Source organism: Pezoporus occidentalis, unplaced genomic scaffold (genome assembly GCF_034315485.1).
Source record: "Pezoporus occidentalis ecotype Australia unplaced genomic scaffold, CSIRO_AGI_Poc_V1 ctg201, whole genome shotgun sequence".
NCBI lineage: Eukaryota > Metazoa > Chordata > Aves > Psittaciformes > Psittacidae > Pezoporus > Pezoporus occidentalis.
The window spans coordinates 800,638-824,792 of record NW_026913868.1 but is presented as its reverse complement, the minus strand read 5'-3'; the positions used below and the strand labels follow the sequence as shown (position 1 = coordinate 824,792).

General features: G+C 52.7%; 1 protein-coding gene across 3 annotated transcripts; it reads left to right on the top strand.

Annotated features, from left to right (window-relative positions):
• The first annotated feature begins 7,447 nt into the window (after positions 1-7,447).
• On the top strand, positions 7,448-23,804 carry ZNF395 (zinc finger protein 395). Of its 3 annotated transcripts, XM_062618544.1 has the most exons (11): positions 7,448-7,475; positions 8,878-8,971; positions 13,930-14,188; positions 16,080-16,309; positions 16,687-16,799; positions 17,521-17,756; positions 17,876-17,976; positions 18,997-19,261; positions 20,036-20,128; positions 20,345-20,448; positions 20,635-23,804. In XM_062618544.1, exons 1-11 carry the CDS (start codon positions 7,463-7,465, stop codon positions 20,744-20,746), a joined length of 1,620 nt encoding a protein of 539 aa, XP_062474528.1. In that variant the 5' UTR covers positions 7,448-7,462; the 3' UTR covers positions 20,747-23,804. The 3 variants fall into 3 exon arrangements, with proteins under 3 accessions (XP_062474528.1, XP_062474526.1, XP_062474529.1); XM_062618542.1 differs by lacking the exons at positions 7,448-7,475; positions 8,878-8,971 and adding an exon at positions 9,124-9,359; XM_062618545.1 differs by lacking the exons at positions 7,448-7,475; positions 8,878-8,971 and adding an exon at positions 9,528-9,683.
• Positions 23,805-24,155: the final 351 nt, after the last annotated feature.

The window sequence follows — 24,155 nt, the reverse complement described above, 5'->3', positions numbered from 1 at the left end:
GAAGTCCCTGCAACTCCAGCACTGAGCAAACCCCTTCCCTAGCAGGAGCAGGAGAGGGCCTGCGAGCTCCTCAGTGTATCCCCGTGTTTCCTAAACCCCCTTAAGAGGCGTACCCGCTGCAAAAAGCTGGTAATCGCTGGGTTTCGACATTTCCACAAAAGCCAGGGGCTGCAAGCGGCTCAAAGCACCACTTCCTCCGGTGAAACACACTGGGGTGCTTACAAAGCCCATGATTTGGAACTGTGGGATTTGGGATGCTCCCCGTGGGTGTCCCAGCAGCCGCTGGAGCAGGAGTGGGGAGCCAGGAGCCAAGTGGCTTTGCTCCCTTCCCCCTTCCCAGCTCCATCGGCAGCTTGTTGAGACGAGCCGGCGCTGGCCGCTGCGTGCTTGGCAGTGAGGGAGCAGGGAGCCTTGCCCGGGTTTGGCTGGGCGAGTTCCCTGGGTCGTGCACAGCAGATTTGGGATAAAAGGAACTAAATCTGTTGTCTGCTTGTAACCTGTGGAACAAGGAGAAGCCGCAGTGGTGCAAGTACACTGTGTGTAGGCACACCTGGAGGATGAAGGATAACAAAGCACAGTCCCGTTACCATACCAGGAACTAATTACAAGATTACAGAAAACTACAAGGAAAGAGAAGGGGAAGCACAGGAGTCCCTGGATGATTTTAAGGTGATTGCTCCCCAAAGGAGCTTTGACAATGGGGTTTGCTTGACAACCTGCAAGAGAAGAGCTCCCTTGCCAGAGCAGGTGCTGGCTTTGGTGGTTTTGCTTTGATGTGGCCCATCCAGTGCCCCTCAAACAGAACACTCATATCACATTTACAAACATTTTCCTACTTGCATTAGAAAAAACAATTTTAACATGTGAGTGGGGTGTCTCAGTGGGCCTTAGTCGCAGGGTGCCTGAGATAAAAGCACCCTGACATTGATTTTTCAGCTAATGGTGATGTATCAAACAAACAAAAATGCATTATTTTTATATTTATATAAGAATATATATTATTTTTCCCCTCTTTCCCCCCCTTAAGAACTTGTTGCATCAAGTAGGGGCTGAGGGCCAACAGCTGGAAGCAAGACAGAGGCAGCAGAGGCAATCAGGAGACTTGCAACCCAGCCAAGGGCTCTGCAAACCTCCAGCAGCACCCACCTCTCCTTCTGCCACAGCCCCCTCTGAAAAGCACGAGGAGAGGAGGAGTAGGCTGGAGCACTGGCAGTGCTGCTCAGAGCCCATCGCAAGCACAGGCTTCATTACACATTTACATCATTCTTTCCTGTTTCCTTTTTTGTATTGCAGTTGGAAATCTGAAGGGTGTCCGGGCTGCTGCTGAGTGCTCCTTTGCAGCCATGCCACGAAGCATAAACAGCCAGGAGCCCCTTATTACACTGTACATGGACAGGGAGCCAAACACCCTTTTTCATTTTGAAACTAATACACCCTCGCCCCTGAAATAAAAAGCACATGTTTTCTTTTTAAAACATGCTTACTCTTTGCAGTTTGTTTCATCTGAGATTGCTCTGCATGAAAAGCATTTGTGACAAACAAAAAGCAGGAGTGCAGCACCAAGCGAGCGTCCAGGACACTAGTTTCTGCCTTCTACATGAGATGCTGCAGGCTGTTTGGTTTATAACATGGAAAAGAGCCTGGAGGGCATCTGGATGGAAGCAAAAGTGCAACTGGCTGAACTGCATAACCAGGAATTACAGTGGCACATCACCATCCTCCTTGTAACTTAGAAACAACACAGCAGCAGCTGAGGGCTGCAGGACGTGTGTGGGTCAGAGCTTCTGCTGTGGATGCTGACATGACAAGCCTCACCACCTCCACGGAGGTTTCCTGGGTTCCCCTGCTCGTGTGAGATGCTGTGGATAATTCTGTTGCAGAAAGCTTCCTCCGACATCACGTTTCCCTTCTCTGTGTGCGGCTTTGCAGATAATCTTTTCAAGCACCTCCCAATGTCCTGTTCAGCATCCCATACGCTTCCGCATGGGAGAGCTGGCAAAATTGCTTTGAAAGGGCGCTAGGATCAAAGCACCAGCTTTTGTGTCAGCAACTGGAACAGGCACATTGCAATAACTGGCTTGCTGAAAATATAGAAGAAAATAAAATAGGATTCTTTCACTTAAAACCAATAAGCACATCAATTATTCTTTGTGGATACACACTTCCCTTCTCCCCAGACCAGTCTCTGACCACACAATGTTTACCGCAGTGGCTCTGGATCACGCGAGGGTTTGTAGCTGCTTGTAAATGTGGGAGGCTTTTCCCCCTCCAGTTTGTTGAGAGCATCAGCACTGGGATGGTCACACAACCTGCTCCCAGCCAGCGGCAGTGCACAGGAGCACACTCTAAGCCAACTGCATGCTCACCAAGGCATGCAAGAACTTCATCTCCTCCCAAGACCCTAACTCCAACTTTTCCTATGCAATGAAGAAATTACACTCTACAAAACAGAGATGAGCAAGGCAGGTGCTCTGAATCTCAGCAGTTGGCTTCTTGCAAGAGATGGTGCTCGGCCATGGCTTCCTCTCGCAGCTCCCAGCTCACCAGAAGTAGCCAGGAGGGAGATGGACCATTTTGCATGGCCACTAAGAAACTCTCCCACCCTGCAAGCTGTGGTTTTGCAAGCCTTACTTTAGGAAGGTAATGAATTGCTCGCAGTGTGTGAAGTAATCAAAGTCCTGTTGAGACTTCAAATGAAGCATGATTAACTTTGAATCAACTGAATCCCTCAGAGATGCCCCAGCCCTCAGCATAACTTTGCCATGGGTCAACATTCTTGCCTCCAAATAATTTCCAGGCATGGATGAGGAGATGGCACAGACTAGGGATGATTGCCAGGAGGCAGCTGGGATAGTGACTCTTTTCCCAGGACTAGGAGAGTTCAGTGGTGGGGATGTGGCCAGACTTCATCAGTGGTCCTCAAGGCCTTAGGGTTGCTGAATTCACCAGTATCGTTGTTGCCACTGAAGTCGAAACTGGGAAAAACAAAAAAAGGAAACTCTCCCAAATCCAGCTGGCTTTTGGTAAGGGCAGGATTTTAGGCAAATATTCTCCACCTACAGCAAGTGTTCAGGCATTGCACAAGAATGAAGGGTTGAAAGCAATAATTTTAGACGATGTAGCCTCCATCTTAGGTGGACACCATGTCCCACAGAAGAGGCTCCTCACTTCTGATGGCCAACCTAACTGTGCTGACAAGCTCTGAGGTTCTGTGGGATGAAACACCCCACAAATGGGGGGAGAAGTCTGATTTCCAAACGGATGGCAGTGACAAGATCGGACTTCAGTGAGTGCCTGTGCCTTGAGTCTGGGAGGGTTTTTAGATCTTCTGCTGGTCTCAGATGTGGATGCTCAATTTGGGAAGGAGGATGATGAGCAACGATGCATCAGTTGACTTGCGTAAGTCAGCACAACTGCAGCCATCAGGAAGATGAGCTTCTCAGGAAGCCCAAAGGACAGCATCCAAACTCCTGGAGGATGCTTTTTAGGAAATGTTCATACTTTTCTTTAACTTCATCATCTTTTTCTTTGAATTTACTTATTTTTCCCCTATCCTCCCCACTTTTCCCCCTCAAATGACCTGATCCCATGAGCTGAAGATTTTAACAGCATCATGTTCCAAAGGCTGCAAAAATTGGCAGCTTTAAGACTCAGACCCAGATCTTCCCAGCCTGCAGATGCCCAGATCACAGTACATACTGGTCCTCTCTAACAGCCTCAGCATGCAGGAAAATCTAGTAAACCCCCTCCAGTTTATTTGGTTAATTTGGTATCAGTGGCTTGGCTCTTATTCATCTCCTATCAAGACAAAATGAATTATATTAATAGATTCAAAATGTCAGTTAAGCAGTTTATCCTGAACTCAGAAATTAATAATCTCTTGAGGTCGAGGGACAGAGACCAAAGTAAAATCCCGGGCACAGCAGTGGGTGGGTAGAACCAAGCCAAACTTCAGCTGCTCAGCATTGTGGGACTCAAACTAACATTTAATATTAAGTGAAAATAAAACTGTAATAGTCATCCTGTGGACATGGTTATTTTATATATGGCATTTTTTTTCAATTGTGTTTCCCCCCACTTCTGTTTTAAAATATTGAAAAATTAATTAAGAAATTGGGTGTGTTGCTCACATTGCACACATAGCAATATTGGGAAAGGATCAAAGCACCTATAAAACTCTATAAAACAGAGTAAAAGAGAAAAAAGAACACCAGAAGTAAGCATATCTTAGTTTTACTTACATAAAACAGGCTAACCCATCACTAACATTAACTGGGATTTTTCCCTCATGAGTTCATGGGGATTCACCAAGATACCCTGTCAGATTCTAAGCAACCATGGTTTCATGGGATAGGAAAGCAAACTTCTGCTGTAGATAACTGGCTTAAAAAAATTGAGAAACCAAGGGGAGGAATAAACAGTTTTATGTTCATTCCCCAAGGCAAGAGAATAACAGATGGAATCCCTCATGGACTTGAGCCGGGTGATCTGTTGTTCAACACATCATTACAAAATCTAACCATGGAGTGAGTAGTGAGGTGACAACGTTTACAGGCAAAATTATCCCAAATGGCCACGCCTGAAAACAGGGGAAGATCTCACAGCACGGTGTGATGGGGAGATACAATGGGAGACGTGATTTAGTGTCAGTAAGAAACACATCTTGGAAAAATAATGCTAATCGTACGTATACAGCCACAGGCTCTAAATCAGCTATTACCTCTCAGAAATAAAGACATTTGGGAGTGATTATTGGTAGTTGTCTGAGAAGATCAGCTCAGCAGTAGTCAAGTTAAACATTGGCAGCTGTTAGAAAAGTAATATAAACCAAAATAGTAAACATCATTATGCTGGAGGTTAAAATACCACATTTTGATGACTGATGCTGATCTGTCCACCCCATCTCTGGAAGTATATGGTAAGACTGCTAAAGCTACAGAGAAGGGCTATCATGGTTAATCAGAGGGAGAAATAAGCTTCCGGGTAAGGGAAGAGCAAAAGTCTGTGAAGGACGTGACTGGTGGGGCAGAGAGGGAGAAGGTGATAGAGCTCCTGAGTCACAAATACTGCAGTAATTAGGCAGTAAACACCTAAGACAAAAGCTCAAGACACTGATGAAATTCCTAGACAAAGAAAAGCAAGGAAGTTTTTCACGTAACACATCAGCCCCTGGTGAAGCTGTGGGGCAGGATGAGGAGGAGACCAGGCGAATTAAATGGGTTCAAAAAGGGACTTAAAGAAATTAATGGATTAGAGGGTCATTAGTGCTATTAAACACGATAGAAGGATACTCTCCAGATTAAAAGTGGACTATTAACCACAGCAAAGCCTTCTACCCTACACAAAACGATCCCCATGTGAGATTTCAAAGGCTGTTCCTGCAGTGCACATACTCATCATTGGTGCTGCCAGGCTTGCTCACAGCCTAAGCAGAAATGCCACACACAGGGCGTCAACTCCCAATAAAGCCACAGACCTGCTTGTTTGGGGGTCAGGCTCACCCACGTGTTGATGATCGATCGCATTGAATTTTATTGGTATACAAAGGAATTAGCTGCCCAGGAAGTACCTGGGGTATTTAAGCAGTGGATCATGCACACTGCTTTAACTTATTGTTAAACACTCTATGCAATACTACATCTGTACTTAGTTTCTAAATCTGGGCTATATACAGGCACTATTAGTACTTATTCTCCTCACATTTACTCTGGTTAGTTTACTTTCAGCTAAAATGTAATCTGACATCAACCTCAAACTCTTGACAATAAATTAGTGTAGTGAGAAACAGGAATGAGCTGGGAAAGACCGACATCAAATAATGTCCTAAAGTGAGTCTTAAATGGCCTTCAGTGAATTTTTCCAAGATTTAGGATAGCTGATTTTTGCAATTATTTATTCACTCCTATGATTTTATGGAGGATTTTTGGTGGGTTGTAAAGAATTTTTGTTAAAGCACAGGGGTGAAGAAATGCCTGTGGAAGCGGGAAGTGTCTGCCCATGATGTTGCCTGAGTATTCAGCCCAGACATGGCAAGGCTCACTTACACTGCTGCTGCTCATTGCTTCTTGCACTGAAAACACAATGAAAACACAGGATCATTTTCCTTAAACTGAACTTTCTCCTCATTTCATGAAATAAAACGAACTGTGGTCCCCACACGCCAACTCGAAGTTGAGCCACCACCTCTATTCCCCTTATTCCCTGGAGTGGCGGGCTGCACCACTCTGAGGAGCATCCACACACCTCGCCTAAACTGCGGCCACGCCGGACTAAAGGCAAAGCTCCCCATTCCCTATCAGGGAGCGCACCCTCTCCATGGGGCCAGGGCCGCGCCAAGCCCTCACGGCCCCTCATAGCCGCCGGCCCGAGCGGGCCGCCCGAGGCGCCCCTCCCGAGAGACACTCCCCGACTCGGACGCTCCTCCAGGCCCAAGCGGGGCCTCCGCCACGCTCCCCGCCCCACAGCTGAGGCGCTGGCCTGAGTGACCGGCGGAGGGAAGGGTCCCCTGCGCCGAGCCGCGGCCCCCTCGGCTGCCAGCTCCGGGCACCACCCCGCGAGCCGCGGGAGACTGGAGGCGATGCCCGAACCGCCCCAACCACTCCGAGCTGGCGCCGCACTCGGCCGCAGCGCCGCTAAGGGGGCGGGGCCTTTCCCCGCGACCCGTCGCGTATTGGCCGCAGAGCGGCGCCTCCTCCCCTAATTGGTCCCTTCCGGCTCGCCTGCCGCCCGCCGATTGGCCCCGCATCCCCCCCTCCGCGAACGGGGGCGCGAACGTGCCGGGCGGGCTGTTCCCTGGCCGGGGGGCGCGCGCGGCCGCCTCGTGGGGAGCTGCACGTAGTCAGAGCGGGCGGGGGGGCGGGAAGGGCACTCCTCCTTCCCGCCAGAGCCGGGGGCGCGTCAGGGACGTCAGTTGGAGGAGGGGCGGCAGTGGGGTGCGAGGGGAGAGGAGGGGCGGCGGTGGGGTGTGAGCGGCGGCGGTGGGGTGCGAGGGGAGAGGAGGGGCGGCGGTGGGGTGTAAGGGGCAGTGGTGAGGGGAGAGGAGGGGCCGCCATAGTGTGTTAGGGGCAGTCGTGAGGGGAGAGGAAGGGCGGCCATGGGGTGTGAGGGGCGGTCGTGAGAGGAGGGGCTGCCATAGGGTGTGAGGGGCGGTCGTGAGGGGAAAGGAGGAGCTGCTATGGGGTGTGAGGGGAGAGGAGGGGTGGGCATGGTGTGTTAGGGGCAGTCGTGAGGGGAGAGGAGGGGTGGCCCTGAGTGGTAAGGGGTAGTCGTGAGGGGAGGGGCAGCCAGGAGGGGTGGCAGTGAGGGAAGATGTTAAGGGGAAATGAGACCTGGCCAGAAGGGGACACCTTAAGGGGAGATGATGGGTAGGGGCAGTCGTGAGTGAAGACCCTGAGGGGAGATGAAGGGTAGCCATGAGGGGTTGAGGTGGCAGCTATGAAGTGTGGGCCACTATGGGGGAAAGATGAGGGGTGACGGTGAGAGATCATGAGGGGATGATCTCCCACGAGGGGAGATCAGTTTGCCCTTATTGACATGGTTTATGGCAGACTTGGCAGTTCTAGGGTAAGGGTTGGACTTGATGATTTTAAAGGTCTTTGCCAGCCTGTGTTGATTCTGTGAGATGAGGGGTGGCTGTGAGTGGAGATCACAAGGGGAGATGAGGGGTTGTGGCCATGACAGGAGATGAAGGGTAGGGGTGAGGCACAATGACATTGGGGTGTAAGGGGCCACCACGGCAGGAGGGATGGCCATGCAGTAAGTGGGCCACTCTGGAGGGAGATGAGGGGCAGCTGTGGCTGCTGGTGAGGCCAGCAGAAGATGGCTGGCTGATAACACCCCACTCTGAGGAACAGGGCTGAGGTGCCCCAACACCACCCACTGGCTCCTTTCCCCAGAGCGGCCGGTGCACACTGATCACAGGGGTCCTGCTCATTGCCAGCCCTGTTCCTCAGCTGCACCTCTTGGCCCCCAAGCCTGGGCATGGGGCAGAGCTGCCCAATGAGGCCTGTGCTGTGGCTGGTAGGGTGCGTGGTACCCTCCTGGCCCCTAGTCCCAGCTGCTTTAAAACGCCTTCACTCGCTTGTTGCAGCAGCATGTCTCTGGAGCAAGCTGCCTTCTAAGGTGCATTAGGGCAAGGGATTTTGTAGGCATCTGCCCTCATCTGCATAGGTAATACCTCATATTTCATTTTAACAGGTATCAAGGTAGCTTAGAAATCCAAGTCTGAGGAGCTTGGGAGGAAATTTATAGGAGTATTGCTGGAAATAGATGATCTTGGCTCCTGTTTGGCTGCTTTGGAGAAGGTGCCTTATTTATCCTGGACAAAATAATGCTAGAAATACTAGAGACCTTATACAGACAAGACAGATTTCAGTTTTGAAACGAGTGGATGATAACCCCATCCTGTCCCAACAATTTACCTTGTTGGACAACCGTAGTAAAAACCCAGCTGCGTTCTGAATATTAGTTGGTGGTAAAAATACACTTCTTTTTGAAGCTGGCAATAGGCCCAGCATTTGTCTCTGCTGGCTGACACGCACTAAAACAAATCGCCTTGCCTGCACCGAGGTTTTAAAGGTGAACAGGCTGGTTGTGAGCAGCCCTTCGACACAGTGAAGTGCTTTTTATCCCAGGAGGTATGAATTGGTATTTGGCGGGGGGGGGGGGGGCTCCCAAGTAAAGCCCAAAAGTGTGTTAGCCGCTGCCTATGTCCATTAATTTTATAATACGATATAAATGAACAAGCAGCAAAAGTGAGAATTTTTGTCATGGGGAATGCAGATGTAGAGGCTTTAGAGGGGCGGAGGAGCATTCAGCACCCAAAACAAACCCCAAAAGCAGCACTGACGGTATTAATTCTCCCTTACTGCTAAACAGACTTGGTAAGATCAGTGAAGCTGTCCCGGCAGAAGAAAAACCTTCGAGGTTTGTCTGCGGTCACGCAGTGCCGGGGACTGGAGTCGGGGTCATGGTAATGTCCCTTCCTAAGTAAAGGGACATTAGCGGTAGGTCCCGTTAAATGCAAACCGCGAGGCCCCGGCCGCAGAGCTGCTGTAAACGGCGAAGTCCGGGGGGCAGTGGGGCCTCCACCTACCAAGCCGAGAGCCGGCCCGGAGCGAAGCCGGGAGGGGACAGGGGATGCGCCCACCGTCGCCCGCCTTCCCCCTGCGACTGGCGGGTAGCGCCGGCATCCCTCGGGCCGGGCTGGGGCTGGGCGGCGGGGGCGTGCATTTAAAGGGAGCCGCGGAGCCAATGCGCAGGAAGGGGCTGAGCATGTGGGGAGGTTGTTTACAACAGCCCGGCCCCGGGAGCTTTAACCCGGCCGGCGGCGAGGCGCGGAGCGGGGCTTTCCGGACGCTGTGAGTAGCGGAGTGGTGGTACCGGGTATCCTGTGCACGGCCGGACACCTTCCTTCCCTCCCCCTCCTTGTACCCCGCCCGATATTGCCGGGGAAAAAAAAAGGCGAAAAAAGGCCAAATAATAATAATAAAAAAACCCCGCGCGCGGGAGCCGCGGTTCCCGCCTGGCCGGGGCCCGGCCGCACCTCCCCCGGCCCCGGCTCCTCCCCGCCCCGCCCGGCGGGGCTCCAGGCCGGGGCCGCCGCGTACGTGAGCCAGCTGCGGCGGGGACACGGATTTCAAAACAAGCTGCGGCGGGGGAGGAGGGCGGGAGCCGCGCCGGAGGTAAGCGCCGAGCCGCGCCGGGCCCACTCCCCCAGTGCCCCTTCGAGGGGGGCAGCCGGCTCTGCCACCCCCTCTCCGCGCCGGGTCTCTGCTATCCGCCGGTGCGGCCGCCCCTCCGAGCCTTGTCCCGTGCATGCCTCCCCCTGTCCGGGGGGCCGGCCCGGTGCGTGCCCACCATGCGCGGTGTTTGTACCCCTCCCCCCTCACCGGCCCGGTGCATGCCCCGCCCCCCGGCCTGCCCGGTGTGCCCCCCCCGCTCTTCCCCGTGCGTGCCCCCCGCCCGCCGCAGCCCGCTCCGCGCACACGTGCCCTGCCAGGTGCCGCCCTCCGCGGCAGGCCCGGGCACACGCCTCCTCCTCCCCTGCCTCTGGCCTTGCCATCTTCCCCACGTGCCCTGCCAGCCCGCACGGCCGCGGGCCCTGTACACGCAGGCACGCACACATGCCATGCATGCCCTGTCTTCTCCTGCACGCTCGTCGCGGTCCCCATGCGATGGTTTCAAGTCACACTCCGCCGGCACAGCTCCCAAAAACCTGCAAACTCCCGCCCTTTCCTTCCTGGCTGCCCTCGCTGCCGGCACACACCGTCCCGCCAGTGCCTGGGGAAGTCGCTCTGCCTACACCGGCATTCCTGCCTGCACCATAAAAACCATTTTTAGGCAGGAGGGCGTTCTCCGAAAGCGTTTTCCTCTGGAATCACCCGGCGTGAGTTAGGGTCGGGCAGCCTTCCTGGTGCTGCCGGAGGGGGTACTGTGCAGCCCGCGGTGACACGTCCGCGGGCGTAACCCAAGCCGTGAGCAGTGAGGCGGGTTTAGGAGGAAGCTCTGGGAAAGCGCCTGTTTTGTATTAGTGGCTGTGAGGGTTAGGTCTTGGGTGGGTTTGGCTCTGTCTCGGGGTCAGTAGATCTTGTTACTTTCATTTTTAATAAAGGCCCAAGCTTTACAGACCGCTCCATGTGGATATCTTGTCACAAGTTCCAACAGGCGTGGGGCCGGAGTGAGGTTTGTAAAGGGCTTTGGGATGTTTTGGGATGATAAGTGGCTTTTTGGAAACCACAGGCTGCAAGAGAAGATGAAAACCTGGGGTTTATTACTGGTTATTGCAGCTTTTGGGATCTCTTACAGGGTGGACTTTGTGGTACAGGTTGCTGATCGGCAGAAGTTAGGCTGTGTTTGAGGGAACCTACTAGCACTTATACCTAAAAAAAAAATGGGGTGTGCTGTAACTGCACATTCTTTGGAGAGGGGATTTGTGCTGGTGGTCATGGTTTGTGCAGCACTGTGGGTGCACGAGTCGCATTTCTCCCAGCAAACTCTGGACAAACAGCAAGCGGGGTGAATGCCAGGGCACCCTCCCCACTTTGCCATGGCCCTCTGACCTTCCTGCTAAATGAAACATTCCTCGTTTGCCAAACGAGGCACCCACTTTCCCAAAGCCTCCACCAAGGCTTTGCTGTGCTGGTGGCAGCAACACCAGTAGGCACAAGGGCTGACGTTTTCCCCCAGCAAGAGCTGGAAAAATGCCGTCCAAAATATACTCCCGGCATTGAAGCAAGAAATAATCTGGGATCTGTGCCGGCTCTGACCCCTGTGGCGCGTGATTGCTAACAGCTGGGAGGGCTTGCGGCGGCCACAGCAGCGTGGCCTCCTGTCTCCGCCTGCACCGCTGATGCCCTCCCAGTTCTTGCTCTTCTTGCTTTGTGTTTTGGGGCATGGGTAGGGAGGGAGAAGGATTTTTTCGTTACTGTGTCACTCTCAGTTACAGGCTGTGCGTCGAAATGGGGTCCAGCATTCAAAGGTCTGCTGGAAGCAGATGTGGCTTTTGGGAGGGTTTTCTTCCCCTCTCGTTGCAAGCGTGCCTCTCTCCTCCTTCCCACTCCCCCCCTTGGACTGGGGGAGGAAGGAAAGGGAAGGCAAAATAAAACCACGAAGGAAATGAGAAGCAGCTTCCCACCTTTGGCGTTGCCCCCCCTGTATCTGGCCATTGGCCAAGTGCTGCATTCAGACTGGCGTGCACTGACCGTTGGGGAGGCAGCAGAGATTCGGTACTGTCTTCCATGCAGTGGTGGCACCGACGTTGCTGCATTGATGCCCTGAGCTCTCAGAGCGGCAGTTCCCAGTGCCTAGGATACCTGAGAGCGAGGGTTTTAGGTGATGTGGGAGAAAATGTATGCTGGTGGCTAATGACCACGGAGGGGCTTTACCGCAGCTTCACTCTGGGATTTGAGACAAACTGACGTGTCACCCTGTCGGCCCTTTTGGTCTCCTTTTGGATTGGAAAGTCTTGTATGGGCATGTAGATCTGAGAGCAGAGCTGCTTGGCCAGGTCACTCGTGTTCATCACAAGACATGTACCGTGGGAAAAAAAAAAAGACCTTATCAGACAGAGTGGTCCCAGGAGCATCCCCCAGTGATGCCCATGTGCTGCAAAATCTGGCATATTCTCAGGCAGGGCGAGATGAGAGGGAAGCCCAGGGAGCAGCCCTGCTTGGCTGGCTGCTGCGGCCTCAGATCTTGTTCTGGTAGGAATATGGCAGCGGTGAAGTCCCTGTGTGCTGTGGGCTGGCAGCCCTGGCATGAGGTGCTCTCCACAGCACACCTCCCATCCTTTTCACACCCTATCCCTCTTTCCCTGCTCTGTTCTTTTGGCTCCTAAATAGCTGTTAATTTTCAACTTGGGGACAGTGGGATTTTGGGGGAGGACAAAGAGAGCTGAGCTGAATAACATACAGTTATTCATACAACTGCTTGTAAAATCCTGAGTGTCCTTTGAAGTGGGGCATGGTTTGGAGTAAGTAACCCTTCCTGGGATGGCTGGAGATGAAGAGGAGCAATGAGCTCTCCTTCCCGTGTCAGGAAACCTTTCTCATCCGAGTTAGCATGCAAGACAGTGCTGCGTAAACCAGAAAACCCCACTGTGTAAACACAAAATAATGTGGCATCTGCCGTTAAAATGCTGTTGCTTCGTGACAGTGACCCTGTGCAAGGAGGAGAGGGTCTGGGCACAAGTGCCTGGCAGCTTAGGGTTAATCCTCCCTCTTGCACAAGTAGCAGCTCCTCTGACTTGGACTCCCAGTGTCCCAGGTTACTCTCCAGACACCCTCAGCCCCTGGCCGGTTGGGTGATGCTCATTCACAAACCCAGGGAGGGTGACAGAAGTGGTGGGTTTGTTGTGGTACAAAAGCATGTGGCTTTTATGGTTCACCCCAAGATGCAGGGCTGCACCAAGCCTCTTGCCTCCTCTCCCTCCTCCCAATCCCCAGGCACCATCCCCTTTGGCCTCACTGCTGTGTGCATCCTCGCTTCCTGTGCTCCTTGGTGTTGCAATGGAGGAGACACTGGGAGGAGGATGGGACAGAGGAGGACAGTGCATGCTGCTGGGGCCATTGGATTTGTCAGAGTGGGATGAAACATTTGTCCCTAGGTCTGAGTGTCCCTTACTTTTAGGGAAACCTGTAAGCCCTTTTTTCTTCTAAAACAGCAGTAAAATCTACAGACACAAATAAGCCAGACTCTGTAGGGTTGCTGCAGAGGTACACTAAGAGGAGGAAAATCTACGTCAGGGGAAAAAGGAGAGGAAAAGTAGTTTACAGAATTACAGAGAGGCAGTTTAGGATGAAAATGCTCCAAATTGTTCCTTTTCTTACAAAGCAGGGCAGGAGGATGCTCCTGTTTTGTTGCCAGATTGATCCTGGGCTGCAAGTGTGGAGAAACCTTTTGCAAAAGCACAAGAGCTCCAGAAAAGGGGGAAATGGGGATGCCAGCTGAGAAAGGGCACTGCCTTTTGCTGCCGGAGGGCTTTTGTCCCCTGCTGGGGCAGGGGAGATGCAGGACTGCGCTGGGCACAGGCCCACGTCTAGAGGTCAAGGTTGAAGAGCACCGACAGTGGGTTTTAGCATGGTGGAAGGGAATAGCTGCAGTGGCCTCTGGAGCGCATGCCAGTGTTGGCTCAAAAGGCTGTCCTGACTGTGTCCATGGGGTTCCCTTGGAGCTGGTTCATCCCTGTTTTTTTGTTCTCCAGAGTTATCTAGGAATGACCATAAAGACAAGAGCTGAGGGTGTGGGGTGGGATGTTCAGGCATGCTGCTGTCTTTGTGTCCCCAAGGGGTCTTGGCACATGGAAATGTTGGAGCAGCAGAGAGCTGCTTTCTCGGCTCCTGGGATGGTGGTGGTAGTTGTGGGAAGATAATGGTTGAGCTTCATGGTCCTGCACTACAGGTAACATCCCTATGTCTTTCTCTTCAGCAGGGTGTCCAACATGGCGAGTGTGCTGTCCAGGCGTCTGGGGAAGCGCTCCCTGCTAGGCACCCGTGTCTCCACCCCTGGTGCCTTGGCCGATGGGGTGCTGGTGGCCACCCAGATCCCTGGCTTGCAGACCGACCTTGGAGGGGCATCTGCCTATGCAGTACCTCAAGAGGATGGATCCTGTACACTGTTAGCGGAGGAGAGCAGCCAAACACCCAGGCTTCCCAGCCCCAGCTGCCAGCAGCTCTGTGCTGGACAGCAAGTACGTACAGAGGCTGTCAGTGTTCTTGACTGGTGGGATCTGCCCTGGTGGGTGAGAGGATTCCTGGGGCTCTCCAGATGCAGAGTGCATTGGGGATCTGCCATTACTGAGAGTCATTAATAGGTGTTGGTGTTGGTGCTCATGTCCCTGGGGATGCCTGGTGGATCTCTGCTTGAGCTGGTATGGGCCAAGCCCATCTCTTCCCAGAGATGTCTCCAATCCTAGGCAAAAGTGGGTCTCCAGAGAAGAGGGTGAGAAGACCTGATGCTTCCCTCCAGCATTCTCCAAATGTCTGAGGCAAAGGGAGATGGTTTTTGTACATTCAGTGACTCCCAGGGGATTTATCTTCTATGAATGTGTCCTATCTCCCCATAACCCATGTTTACATCTGAAGGGAACAGGCAGGGAGCCCCCTTCTGCTACAGGGTTGAGGGCTGATGGTATGGGACATGTGGTGAAGAAGGTTAGGTAAGACTTGGGTGCAATGGCTTACCCAGAAAGAACATGTAGTCCTGCTAGGTCCTAACACTGGGTGTGCCATGGGCTCCTGAGGGCCGTGCCTTGTCCAGGATGCTGCCTAGGACAGGAAGCAGCACTCATTTTTGATCCCACCAGAGCAGTTCCTGATAATCACTGGCCAAGCAACAGTTTTCAAGGATAGCTGTGAGCTGCTGACATAGAACCTGTTTCTTGGCTGCTACCTGCAAAACTGTAAAACATTTTCTGGGCAGAGCTCATGCAGTGGATTGTAAATAAGGTCCCTGTTTGGTTTTCTGGCTCCTCCTGCCACATGTTCATTAACCACAGGACAGTGAGGGTTGTTCTCTCCTATGTGCTCCACTGTGGAGGATTTTGTTTGCTTGCTTTGCTGCTGTGAACAGCATAAAAATAGTAATGGGGTACCTGTGCCTGTGGTTGTAAAGCTGAAAGGGATGTTGGCTGCTTGTGTCGTTCGTGGAGAAGTTTTGCTCGTTTTCAGAAAGCAAGGTCAGGGTCTTCTGTGTCTTGATCCCTGCACTGATCATCGTAACCTTGGTCTCACCACAGGTAGCTTTTTCCACCATGGTGCTTATCCTGGAGATCCCACCTGAGATAGTCTTCACATGCTCCTCCCCAGTCAGGGTATGGGTGTGTGTGTGCATCCCATGTTCGCTGCTTGGTACAACACCCATGGCACTTCCATAAAGAGATATTCCTATAAATAGCCAGAGACACATGTAGTGTCTTTCAACCAGATACATTTCCACTAACAGAAATAGGTTCATGGGTGGTAGTGGTGGAAAACTGCCCAACAGGAGGAGTTTGGGACTCTGAAGAAGGGCATGAGGTGAAGTTTGCACATGTCCTTCTGCCTGAGGAGTTGAGACTGGAGGAGCCAAGGCATGCATTCAGGATCACTTCAGCCAGGAAACCTCTGTTCCCCTGCCCCCCTATGCCTGTTAATCTACGTACGTTGCCAGAGTGTGTAATAATTGTGGGACTCCTTGCAGTAGGATGGCGTGAGAACAAAGCCAAAGCAGACAAACTCATTGGAGAAAAGTCCCCCCAGAGTCACAGCACTCAGAGGTGGTTGATACTGGCTCAGGAAATCCCTCAACTTGGGATGGCCAGTCAGGGAGGTTGTGTCTGGGAAGAGCACCTCTCTTGGTGGTGGGGTTGCGATGAACCCTGGCCAGGCCTCTGGTTTCCTGCGAGAGCAGTCTGAAGTCCAGGTTCTTCATGACAGGCTCTGGCTTCATCCTGAAGCCCTCCGTGGCCCCTTATGCTGGAGAAGGAGGAAGAGGAGGAATTCTGCAGCAGGCAAAGGCTTGTTTGTGCTGTGGCAGGACATCCGCCAGCAGCAGCAGGGCAACAGGTGGCACCAACAGACTGTCTCTCATGTCATTTTCAGGTCCTCATCACCTACAACGGGCAGGAGTGTGCTGGCCTTGTGGAGCAGCACAACCCGCTGAGTGACAAGATGAAGGTCCTGCTGCCAGAGCAGGGCTTGCAGGCATGCTGGAGGGTACAGGACGTGCGGCCGGCCATGCTCCAGCCCCCTACCCTGCCTGCAGCTGGTGGTCCCACCCCTGCTGATGCACTGCAGAGATCTGTGTCCAGCAACATCGATGTGCCCAAGAGGTTCGTGCCTTTGGCTGGTGGGATTTCGATCAGGTGGGAGAGGGGCTCTGGGCAGCTCTGGCAGTGCTCACACTTGGTTTTATGCCAACAGAGCGAGTGGTGATGCTGAGGATATATCTGCCTTCCCAGCATGGGATTATCCAGAGCATGGTTAAATTTAGGATTAAGGGGATTTTAATTTTTTTTTTTTCCTCCAAATGGGAAGAAAACATCCTTCCCAGTGACTTCAAAATGAGTCAGTCTATGGAGGGGGGCGGTGGGAGTGAACCTGTGCTGCAGCTGCAGTTTGGTGCCCTTCGGGTGCCCGGTGGGTCATACCTGGGCTGTTTCTCTGCATTTTCCTTGGCATGTGAGACATCTCTCCCCTTTTGGTGCAGGAAAGCTGATGCTGCTGTGGAAATGGATGAGATGGTGGCAGCCATGGTGCTGACAAGCCTCTCCTGCAGCCCCGTGGTGCAGAGCCCTCCCGCTGGCGAGAGCGGCATCCCCCGTGAGTATGCTTTTAAAAATATACGTATATATAAAAGAAAAAATATCTGAAAGAAAAGGAGATGTGGAGAAACATGCTGAGCCATTTGGATCTCAGTGCTGGGACTCTTGCTGGCTGCATTCATTCTTTATTCCTGTTTTTGAAGAGTTGCCAGCACTGTGATGGTTCTGGGCTGGAGGTGGCTGGGGAGCAGCACCAGGGTCATGGCAGAGCCCACAGGTGTCAGCACCAGTTGGGGCCGAGTGAGCTGTGATGCCTCTGGCAGCATGATGTGGGTAACCCTGCTCTCCGCAGCCGTCCCAAGGGACCTGGGAGCCCCGCGCAGGAGTCCCATGCCGGGGAGCACCGCTCGGGTGCTCCTTTTTTTAGCCGCAGTTTCATTCCCAAGGGGTCAAATGCAGCCGGCAGGATAAAAATAGCTTCTTGGAGCCGTGGGAAATGTGCGTGCCCTGGTGCTGGCTGCTTGCTGTGTGCTGGCTGTGCCCGTGGAATTGCACTGATGCCAAGGAGCATGGGGAGGGGAAGCAAGGGATAAACGACTAATAACTGGGAGCTGGCACTGAGCAAAAGTGCAAAGGCTTCACCTTGCCAGCTTTTAACAAAATAAATCATTTTAGGCAAACTGCTGCTGTGAGTGATCCAGGCTCAGGACTGGTCTCTGCCCTGGGGGGCTGTTGGTTGGCCCTGAGCTGATGGTGGCACATGTGTACCCTCCCTGCAGCCTCACGGGCAGTGTGTGATCTGTGGAAGGAGAGTGGTGATGTCTCAGACAGCGGCAGCAGCACCACCAGCGGGCACTGGAGTGCGGGCAGCGACATCTCTACGCCTTCACCCCCCCACCCCGCTGGCAGCCCCAAGTACTCCAGTGAGGGCCTGAGCTCTCCCCAGGTGGATGATGGCTTTGAGACCGATTCTGACCCCTTTCTCCTTGATGAACCCGCTCCACGCAAGAGAAAGGTATTGCTGCTGTGGCAGGGGGTCCCAGCACAAGTAGGGTGGCTCTAGCTGAGCTGGCATCCCGTATAGAGAGGATGCTGCTACTGGGCAGGGAGTGACATGGGCTATCTCTCCACCAGAACTCGGTGAAGGTGATGTACAAGTGCCTCTGGCCAAGCTGTGGCAAGGTCCTGCGCTCCATCGTCGGCATCAAGCGGCATGTCAAGACCCAGCATCTCGGGTAGGGTGAAGATCTTCTTAATCCCTCCCTGACCACAGGTCCTGCTGCTGTGTAATTTGTAATTCCTGCAGCAAATATCCCGAGTGCCAGAGATAGTGGCCTCTGTGCACTGAGTTTGGCAGTTCTCATCCATGTTACAAGAACCACTGTTGTATGTGTCCCCACCTTTAGGTAGCCCAGAGCTCTCGGGGAGGTGTGGGAGCCCCATCTGGGCTTTGGGACTGCCCAGCTTGGATGTGCATTTTTTTACTGGCAGAGTTCAGGTCACTTGTGAGCCCTGGGCAGATGCAGACAGGCACCAGCACCACTGGGTTTTGCAAGGGATGCCAGCCAGAAAGCTGTGCCTCCTGTGGCTATTGTGTCTGGCATAGGCACCCATGTACCAGCATGGTCATGGCTGCCTCTTTGGCATTTTGCTTTGCTTTGTCCTGATCTCTGAATTCCCCCAAAATAACAGATGGTGAGGATGTGGGGATCATTTTGCTGTGCTCCCCTACTGTGGGCCTATGACACTTTGCACCGCAACCTCAGTTTTCTCATGCTTTTGTCCATATTCTCCAGTGTGGGTTTTTTTCTCTCTTGCCTTGCAAACATGAACAGTCTGGGAAAGGCCAGGATAGAAGGGCTGCACTGGACTGCCATCCAGTGCCGGCTGGACAAACATGCTGGGAAAATAATCAAAAGGACTTCAGGGCTGTTTCCTGCTGGGTCAGCTGCAGGGCTTCATCTGCAGCTGTGCTAAGTGAGCTCAATTAGAAATGAGCAGGGGATTTTCAGTGGTGCCTGGTCAATATGCCATTTTTTTTCAAGGACCAGAAAAAGGTATTGATCTTCCTTGGAAGTGTGAGCTGCAAAGGCACTGGCTGTTGCTGATCACAGCTGTCTGTTATTCTGGAGTCTGAGGGTGGAGCTGCTCTGGCTGGGAAGGCAAGATCACTCTCCCTCCAGGAAGTCAGGGGCCACTCACCTTGATGGAAAGAGGGCTGCCTTTTCACTGATGCTCCCCTTTCCTCCTGGCAGGGACAGTGCAGACTCTGACCAGCGGAAGCAAGAGGAGGATTTCTACTACACTGAAGTGCAGGTGAAGGAAGAGCCAGCACCAGAGGTGGCTGCCACCACCAGCCCCATATCCACATCTGCCCCCATCATCATCCAGCAAGCCCTGGCAAAGCCAGAGGCGCTGCTGGTGGAGCAGCCAGTGCTGGAGCCCGCCCTGGCCAGCAGTGCCCTAAGCCAGTCTGCCCCCAGCTCCTTCTGGCACATCCAGGCGGATCACGCCTACCAGGTGAGCTGGTGGCATCTCCTGGGGATGGGTCATCTCCTGAAATCTTGGCAAAGGGCAGGTCATGATCCTGGTTTTGCTGCAAGTCCCCGCTGCAGCAGGGATGTTTCATTGCCACTCCCACATTGCCACTTCCACATTGGAGGGGCTTTGGTGCCAGTGTAACAACATCTGGAGCCTGCCTGCCCTTCAGCCCTTGAGCAAAGAGCTTCATTAACGCCTGGTTGAGTGGTTTATAGGCTCCTGCCACAGCTCCCAGGCCAGAGTGAAGCTGCTGGCCTCTGCTCCCCTGCAGTTACCCCGTGCTGGTATGCAACACGCCCTTCTGCCGGCAGATAACCGGGGCTGGAATGTGGCCGTGCTGGATCCTGAACGTCTCTGCTGCACACTTGTTGCAGAGGGCACAAGCTTGGAGGCATAGGAAATCTGGGCACCTGGAGTGGTGGCCTTGTGGGCACCCTGAGACAGTGGTCCTCATTTCAGGGGCTTCTTGAGAGCAGAACGCTCTTCTGGAGTTGCCAGCTAGTGCAGGGACAGGGTATATAGATCCATAAGCTGCTGGTGTATCCATTCCTGTCCCAGGGAAAGGATGTGACATCCCCTGTGTTAGCAGGATCTAGCACTGGAGGAGGGCTTGCATGGGGATTTCCATCCCGCCCCAGGGCTTGCAGTTTGTGGGTGCTCTAGGCTGGTCTTTGCAGGGAGATGAATGCCTGTGGGCCACACACAGGAAGGGGGAGCCCTGAGGCAAATACTGATCCCTCTTTTCCCTCACAGGCATTGCCCTCGATCCAAATTCCAGTGTCCCCTCACATCTTCACCAGCATCAGCTGGGCCACTGCCACCTCAACCCTCCCATCCCTGTCACCGGTGAGTCCTGCATGTGTTTCCCCTTCATCCTTTTGGGGGGGCAACATTGGGCTAGGAGATGAAGAGGGACCTTGTCTCTGCTTTATCGCTTCCCACTTAAAGCATCCAGATTCAGGGACTAGGGACACACCTCCCATTGTCCTGTTGCAGCACTCGGGCTGCACAGCAGGGGCACTGCATCATTCTGCATGCCCTCTAACACCCAATTTCCTGCAGGTGCGGAGCCGGTCACTCAGCTTCAGTGAACCCCAGCCACCAACACCGATGCTCAAGTCCCACCTGATTGTCGCCTCGCCGCCCAGGGTGTCTGTCGGCACCAGGTGAGGGTCCCTCTGGCCAGAGGGGAGCAGAGGTGGAGCCCATCAGCAAAGGGGTCCTCTCCTGCAGCTCTGCTGAGGTGTACTGGAGCGATGCCCAGCTGCTGTTCCAGAGTCTTACCCCTTCAATACATGAAAGTATCTGCAACAAGTTGATAAATGTTATTTCTTGTTTTCCCTCTTTTGCAGGAAAGTCCGTGGTGAAGCCAAAAAGTGCCGTAAGGTTTATGGCATCGAGCACCGGGACCAGTGGTGCACGGCCTGCCGGTGGAAAAAAGCCTGCCAGCGCTTCCTGGACTGAGCACAGCACCACGGTGCCGTGTCCCTCCCCAGCTCCTATCCGGGAGCACCGAAGTCCCTCACTGCTGCAACCAGGGACCTTGGAGGTATCTCTTGCAACCCCAGAAGACACCTCCAGAGCTGCCTGTAAATTCCTCCTCGTGTATATTGTACATCTGCTGGTTTGCTCTGTTTTTAAAAAACATTTTCCAACTTTTTTCTTTTTTTTAAAACCTGGAGAGTGTCTCCCTTTGTACAGTAAAAGCTGGGGCTGGGAGGGAAGGAAGCTGGTTCCTCAGGGTTCACGGGAGATTGTAGGTGATTTGGGGACCAAAGACCTTCCTGCATTTCCCAGATCAGCCCTAAAATTTCCCAAACTGCCACAGCATGGCTGGGGTGAGGCATCGAGGCAGCTTTCTGTGTCCTTTTACTACCTATAGAAGTGCAAATTTCTTGTACCCTTTAAGGGAAGGGGTCTGTAATGATTCTAGCTTTAAGAAAGAAAATACCATTGGATTGCTGCAAGCTAGGCGGGAGCTGTTCTCGGGACAGGGGTTGGAGGGTTCTTTCCCTGCGTGCATGTGGTCTTTGCTTGGGTCACATCACACCTGTGGTTTGAGCCTACACATACCTCCAGTCAGTTTCACTGACTGTCATTTTTGGAGATCTCTTGGGAGGAGGGAAACACCCAAAACACTTCAATCAGGAAAACTCTGAGACTTTTTAAGGCAAAACCTACATTTTAGGCTTTGTAAGTCAGCTTAGCTCCGTGACAATCCAGGTTGTGGTACTGGCCATGTGTTTCAAAACGAGGTTGAGCAATTTTACTCTTTTGTAAATTAATGATTCCACCAGTAAAGGCAGCTGGGAGGACTGGGAAGGCCAAACACTTCAATATTGGCTTTTAAATCCCATCGAGCCTGGGGGGAGTCAGTTTTCTGACTTCCATCCTTTAAAATCTGTATTTACCTGATCGAAATTGCTGGTGCTTTCTTGTCACTGTTGCTGCTGTCTCTGCTCCACCAGCAGCACTGGCAGGGCGTCATGCGTGGTGTCAGACTGGGATGCATGTGGCCCTGGAGCCAGATTCCCGGTCACTGGTTTTCTCCACTTGCTGGAACCGGCAGCTGTTTGGATTTGTATTACTTCTTTGCTGCGTTTTTGATAATCACAGTCTCTAACCTGCAGCCATCGAGGTGAGAGTGGTCCCTGCACTCAGCTTGAGCCTGGGTTGGTTTTAAGGACAGTGCCACAACCCAACTTACAGAAGTGAAATCAGGTGGCTGGGAGAGTCTGGTATTGTTCCCAGATCACCATGAGCCCTGCTGCTGAAGGGATCAGATGGGCAGGCGGAGTGGTCTGAGATCCATTTATATGTGTTCCTGGTGCTTGGCGATGTGTTTGGGTATTTTTTGTTGTTCGTTTCTACTTCTGTACATGTAAACAGTGTCTCATCCTGCAGCCTGATCTCTCTGGTATCCAGCTGGCCAAAGCAAAATATGGCCACTGGAAAGCCAGAGGGAAACTCCCCAGGCAGGGAGTGACCCTGCGGGGTTCCATCCCTGGGTGTGTCTGGACACTCTGGCTCAAATCCCAGGAAGAGAAGTGGTTTTGGCTCCGCTTGTTCAGGCTCCCATCCTTGCTGGACTGCAGTATTAGGAGTGAAACGTCAGAAAAAGCAATTCCCACTTCCGTCGGCATGGATGCCGAGCCTTTCAGGAAGGGCACTGGGATGTCGTGGTGCAGGGTTTTGGTGATGCCGGTGGCTCTCAAGAAGCAAGCTGGTGCTTTGGGAATTCCACACAGCACCTTGCTGTGTTACCATATTTCAGATATTTTTAAAAATCGGGCTTGAAGCAGCAGAAGAAAAAAAAAAAAGGGTGGATTTGTGCATTCCTCAGCCCACCTTTGGCTCTGCAACACAGAGAGACTAGGCAGGGCCAGAGATTCTGTTCCTTGCTCTTTATGCCCTTTCCGCCCCAAATGAGATGGGGCAGAGCCGGGTCCCTGGCTACATTGGCCAAGCATGGCTCAGGTCTCACTGGTTCCAGCTCAGTTACTCTGGGAACTCTCAAACCAAGCCATCGGGGTGCAGCACCGCCTCCTCCCGCTGCACAGCACTTCCAGCCCAGCAGCGGTGCTGACCTGGCATCAGAGCGTTGGAGCTTGGTGCCATTTTATCGGGGTGCAGGTACAGCTGCTTTTCCAAGGGCTGCTGCAGTACGGACAGAGCTGAGCAGGGTTGTCCCTAGTGTTCACAGCGCTTTCCTGTTGGGTTTTTATTTTTAATGGAGAAACTGGTGCAGGGTGGGTTGGTATTCATTTTTTTCCCTTCTGGTTTGGGAGTATTTTGGAATTTTTACACTTTAAAACAGAAAAACCTTCTCGTATTTTTGCAGAAGTGACAGCAGGCTTCCACCAGGATGGTTGGCATTGGATATATATTTTTATAAATATTTTCCCCCCTTATTATTTCCCTTCCCTTTTATTTTTTAACTTGCTTCCAGCCACCTCCCAACCGTTGGACTTTCCTTCCTAACGCTTGAGTCTCGCTGTTCTCAAGAGAGCTCCTCTTCAGCCCCAACCGCAGCACCTAAATCCCATGTGGAGAGTTTTCCCTCATCCCCGTGGCTGTCTCCCAGAGTGCGAATATGTATGTACGTAAGAACCTCTTAATTGGGCACTAATTAGAGGCTGCTCTCCCTTGTCTGCAGGGATACACGGCTGGAGGGGTTGAGCTGGACCCTGATTGGCAAAGCGAGTGTATGCAGTGCAGGGTGACACCACGTTGTCACTGCTGCCGTCAGTTGGGGCTGCAGGGTCCTGTCACAGGGGACACTTGGCCTTGTGGCCGTGCCACTGGCCAAGCAGGGACAGTGCTGGGTTGAGTGAATTTTCTGTCATGTTGAAGCTTTTATAGCTGTCTTCCGAGTATTATTTTTATTGTAAAAAAAAAACAAAACAAAAAAACCCACAAAAGAGAGGGGAAAAAAAAAAAGTTAAATAAAAATGTGAAATGTAATTTTTACAGCAGCAATATGAAATATATTTTATAAGAAATAAAAAGAAAAGTTGCCTGATGCCTCGTTGGCTCTGCCTTGTCCTTGCAGTCCCAGTTTCACCCCCAGTGGCAGTGGGTGCTCCCGTGTCCCCCAGTGCAGCAGTGGCAGCACTTCCTGCGGCTGCTCAGCCTCAGCCTGAGAATCGTCTTGGCACAGGCCTTCCTGGCACCACTAGATAGCAGTGTCTGCCCGCTCTCCGAGGCAGCAGGTGCTGTGCATCCTTCTTTTGCTGTGCTTTTTTCCCCTGAATACCCTAAATCCAGCAATTTTGAACCTGATACGAGCTTAGACCCATGTGGGTTATGTGCAGGATGGGCTCAGCAGAGTCTCGGGCCTTCCAGTGTTGAGAAGTTGCTTTTTAACACAAAA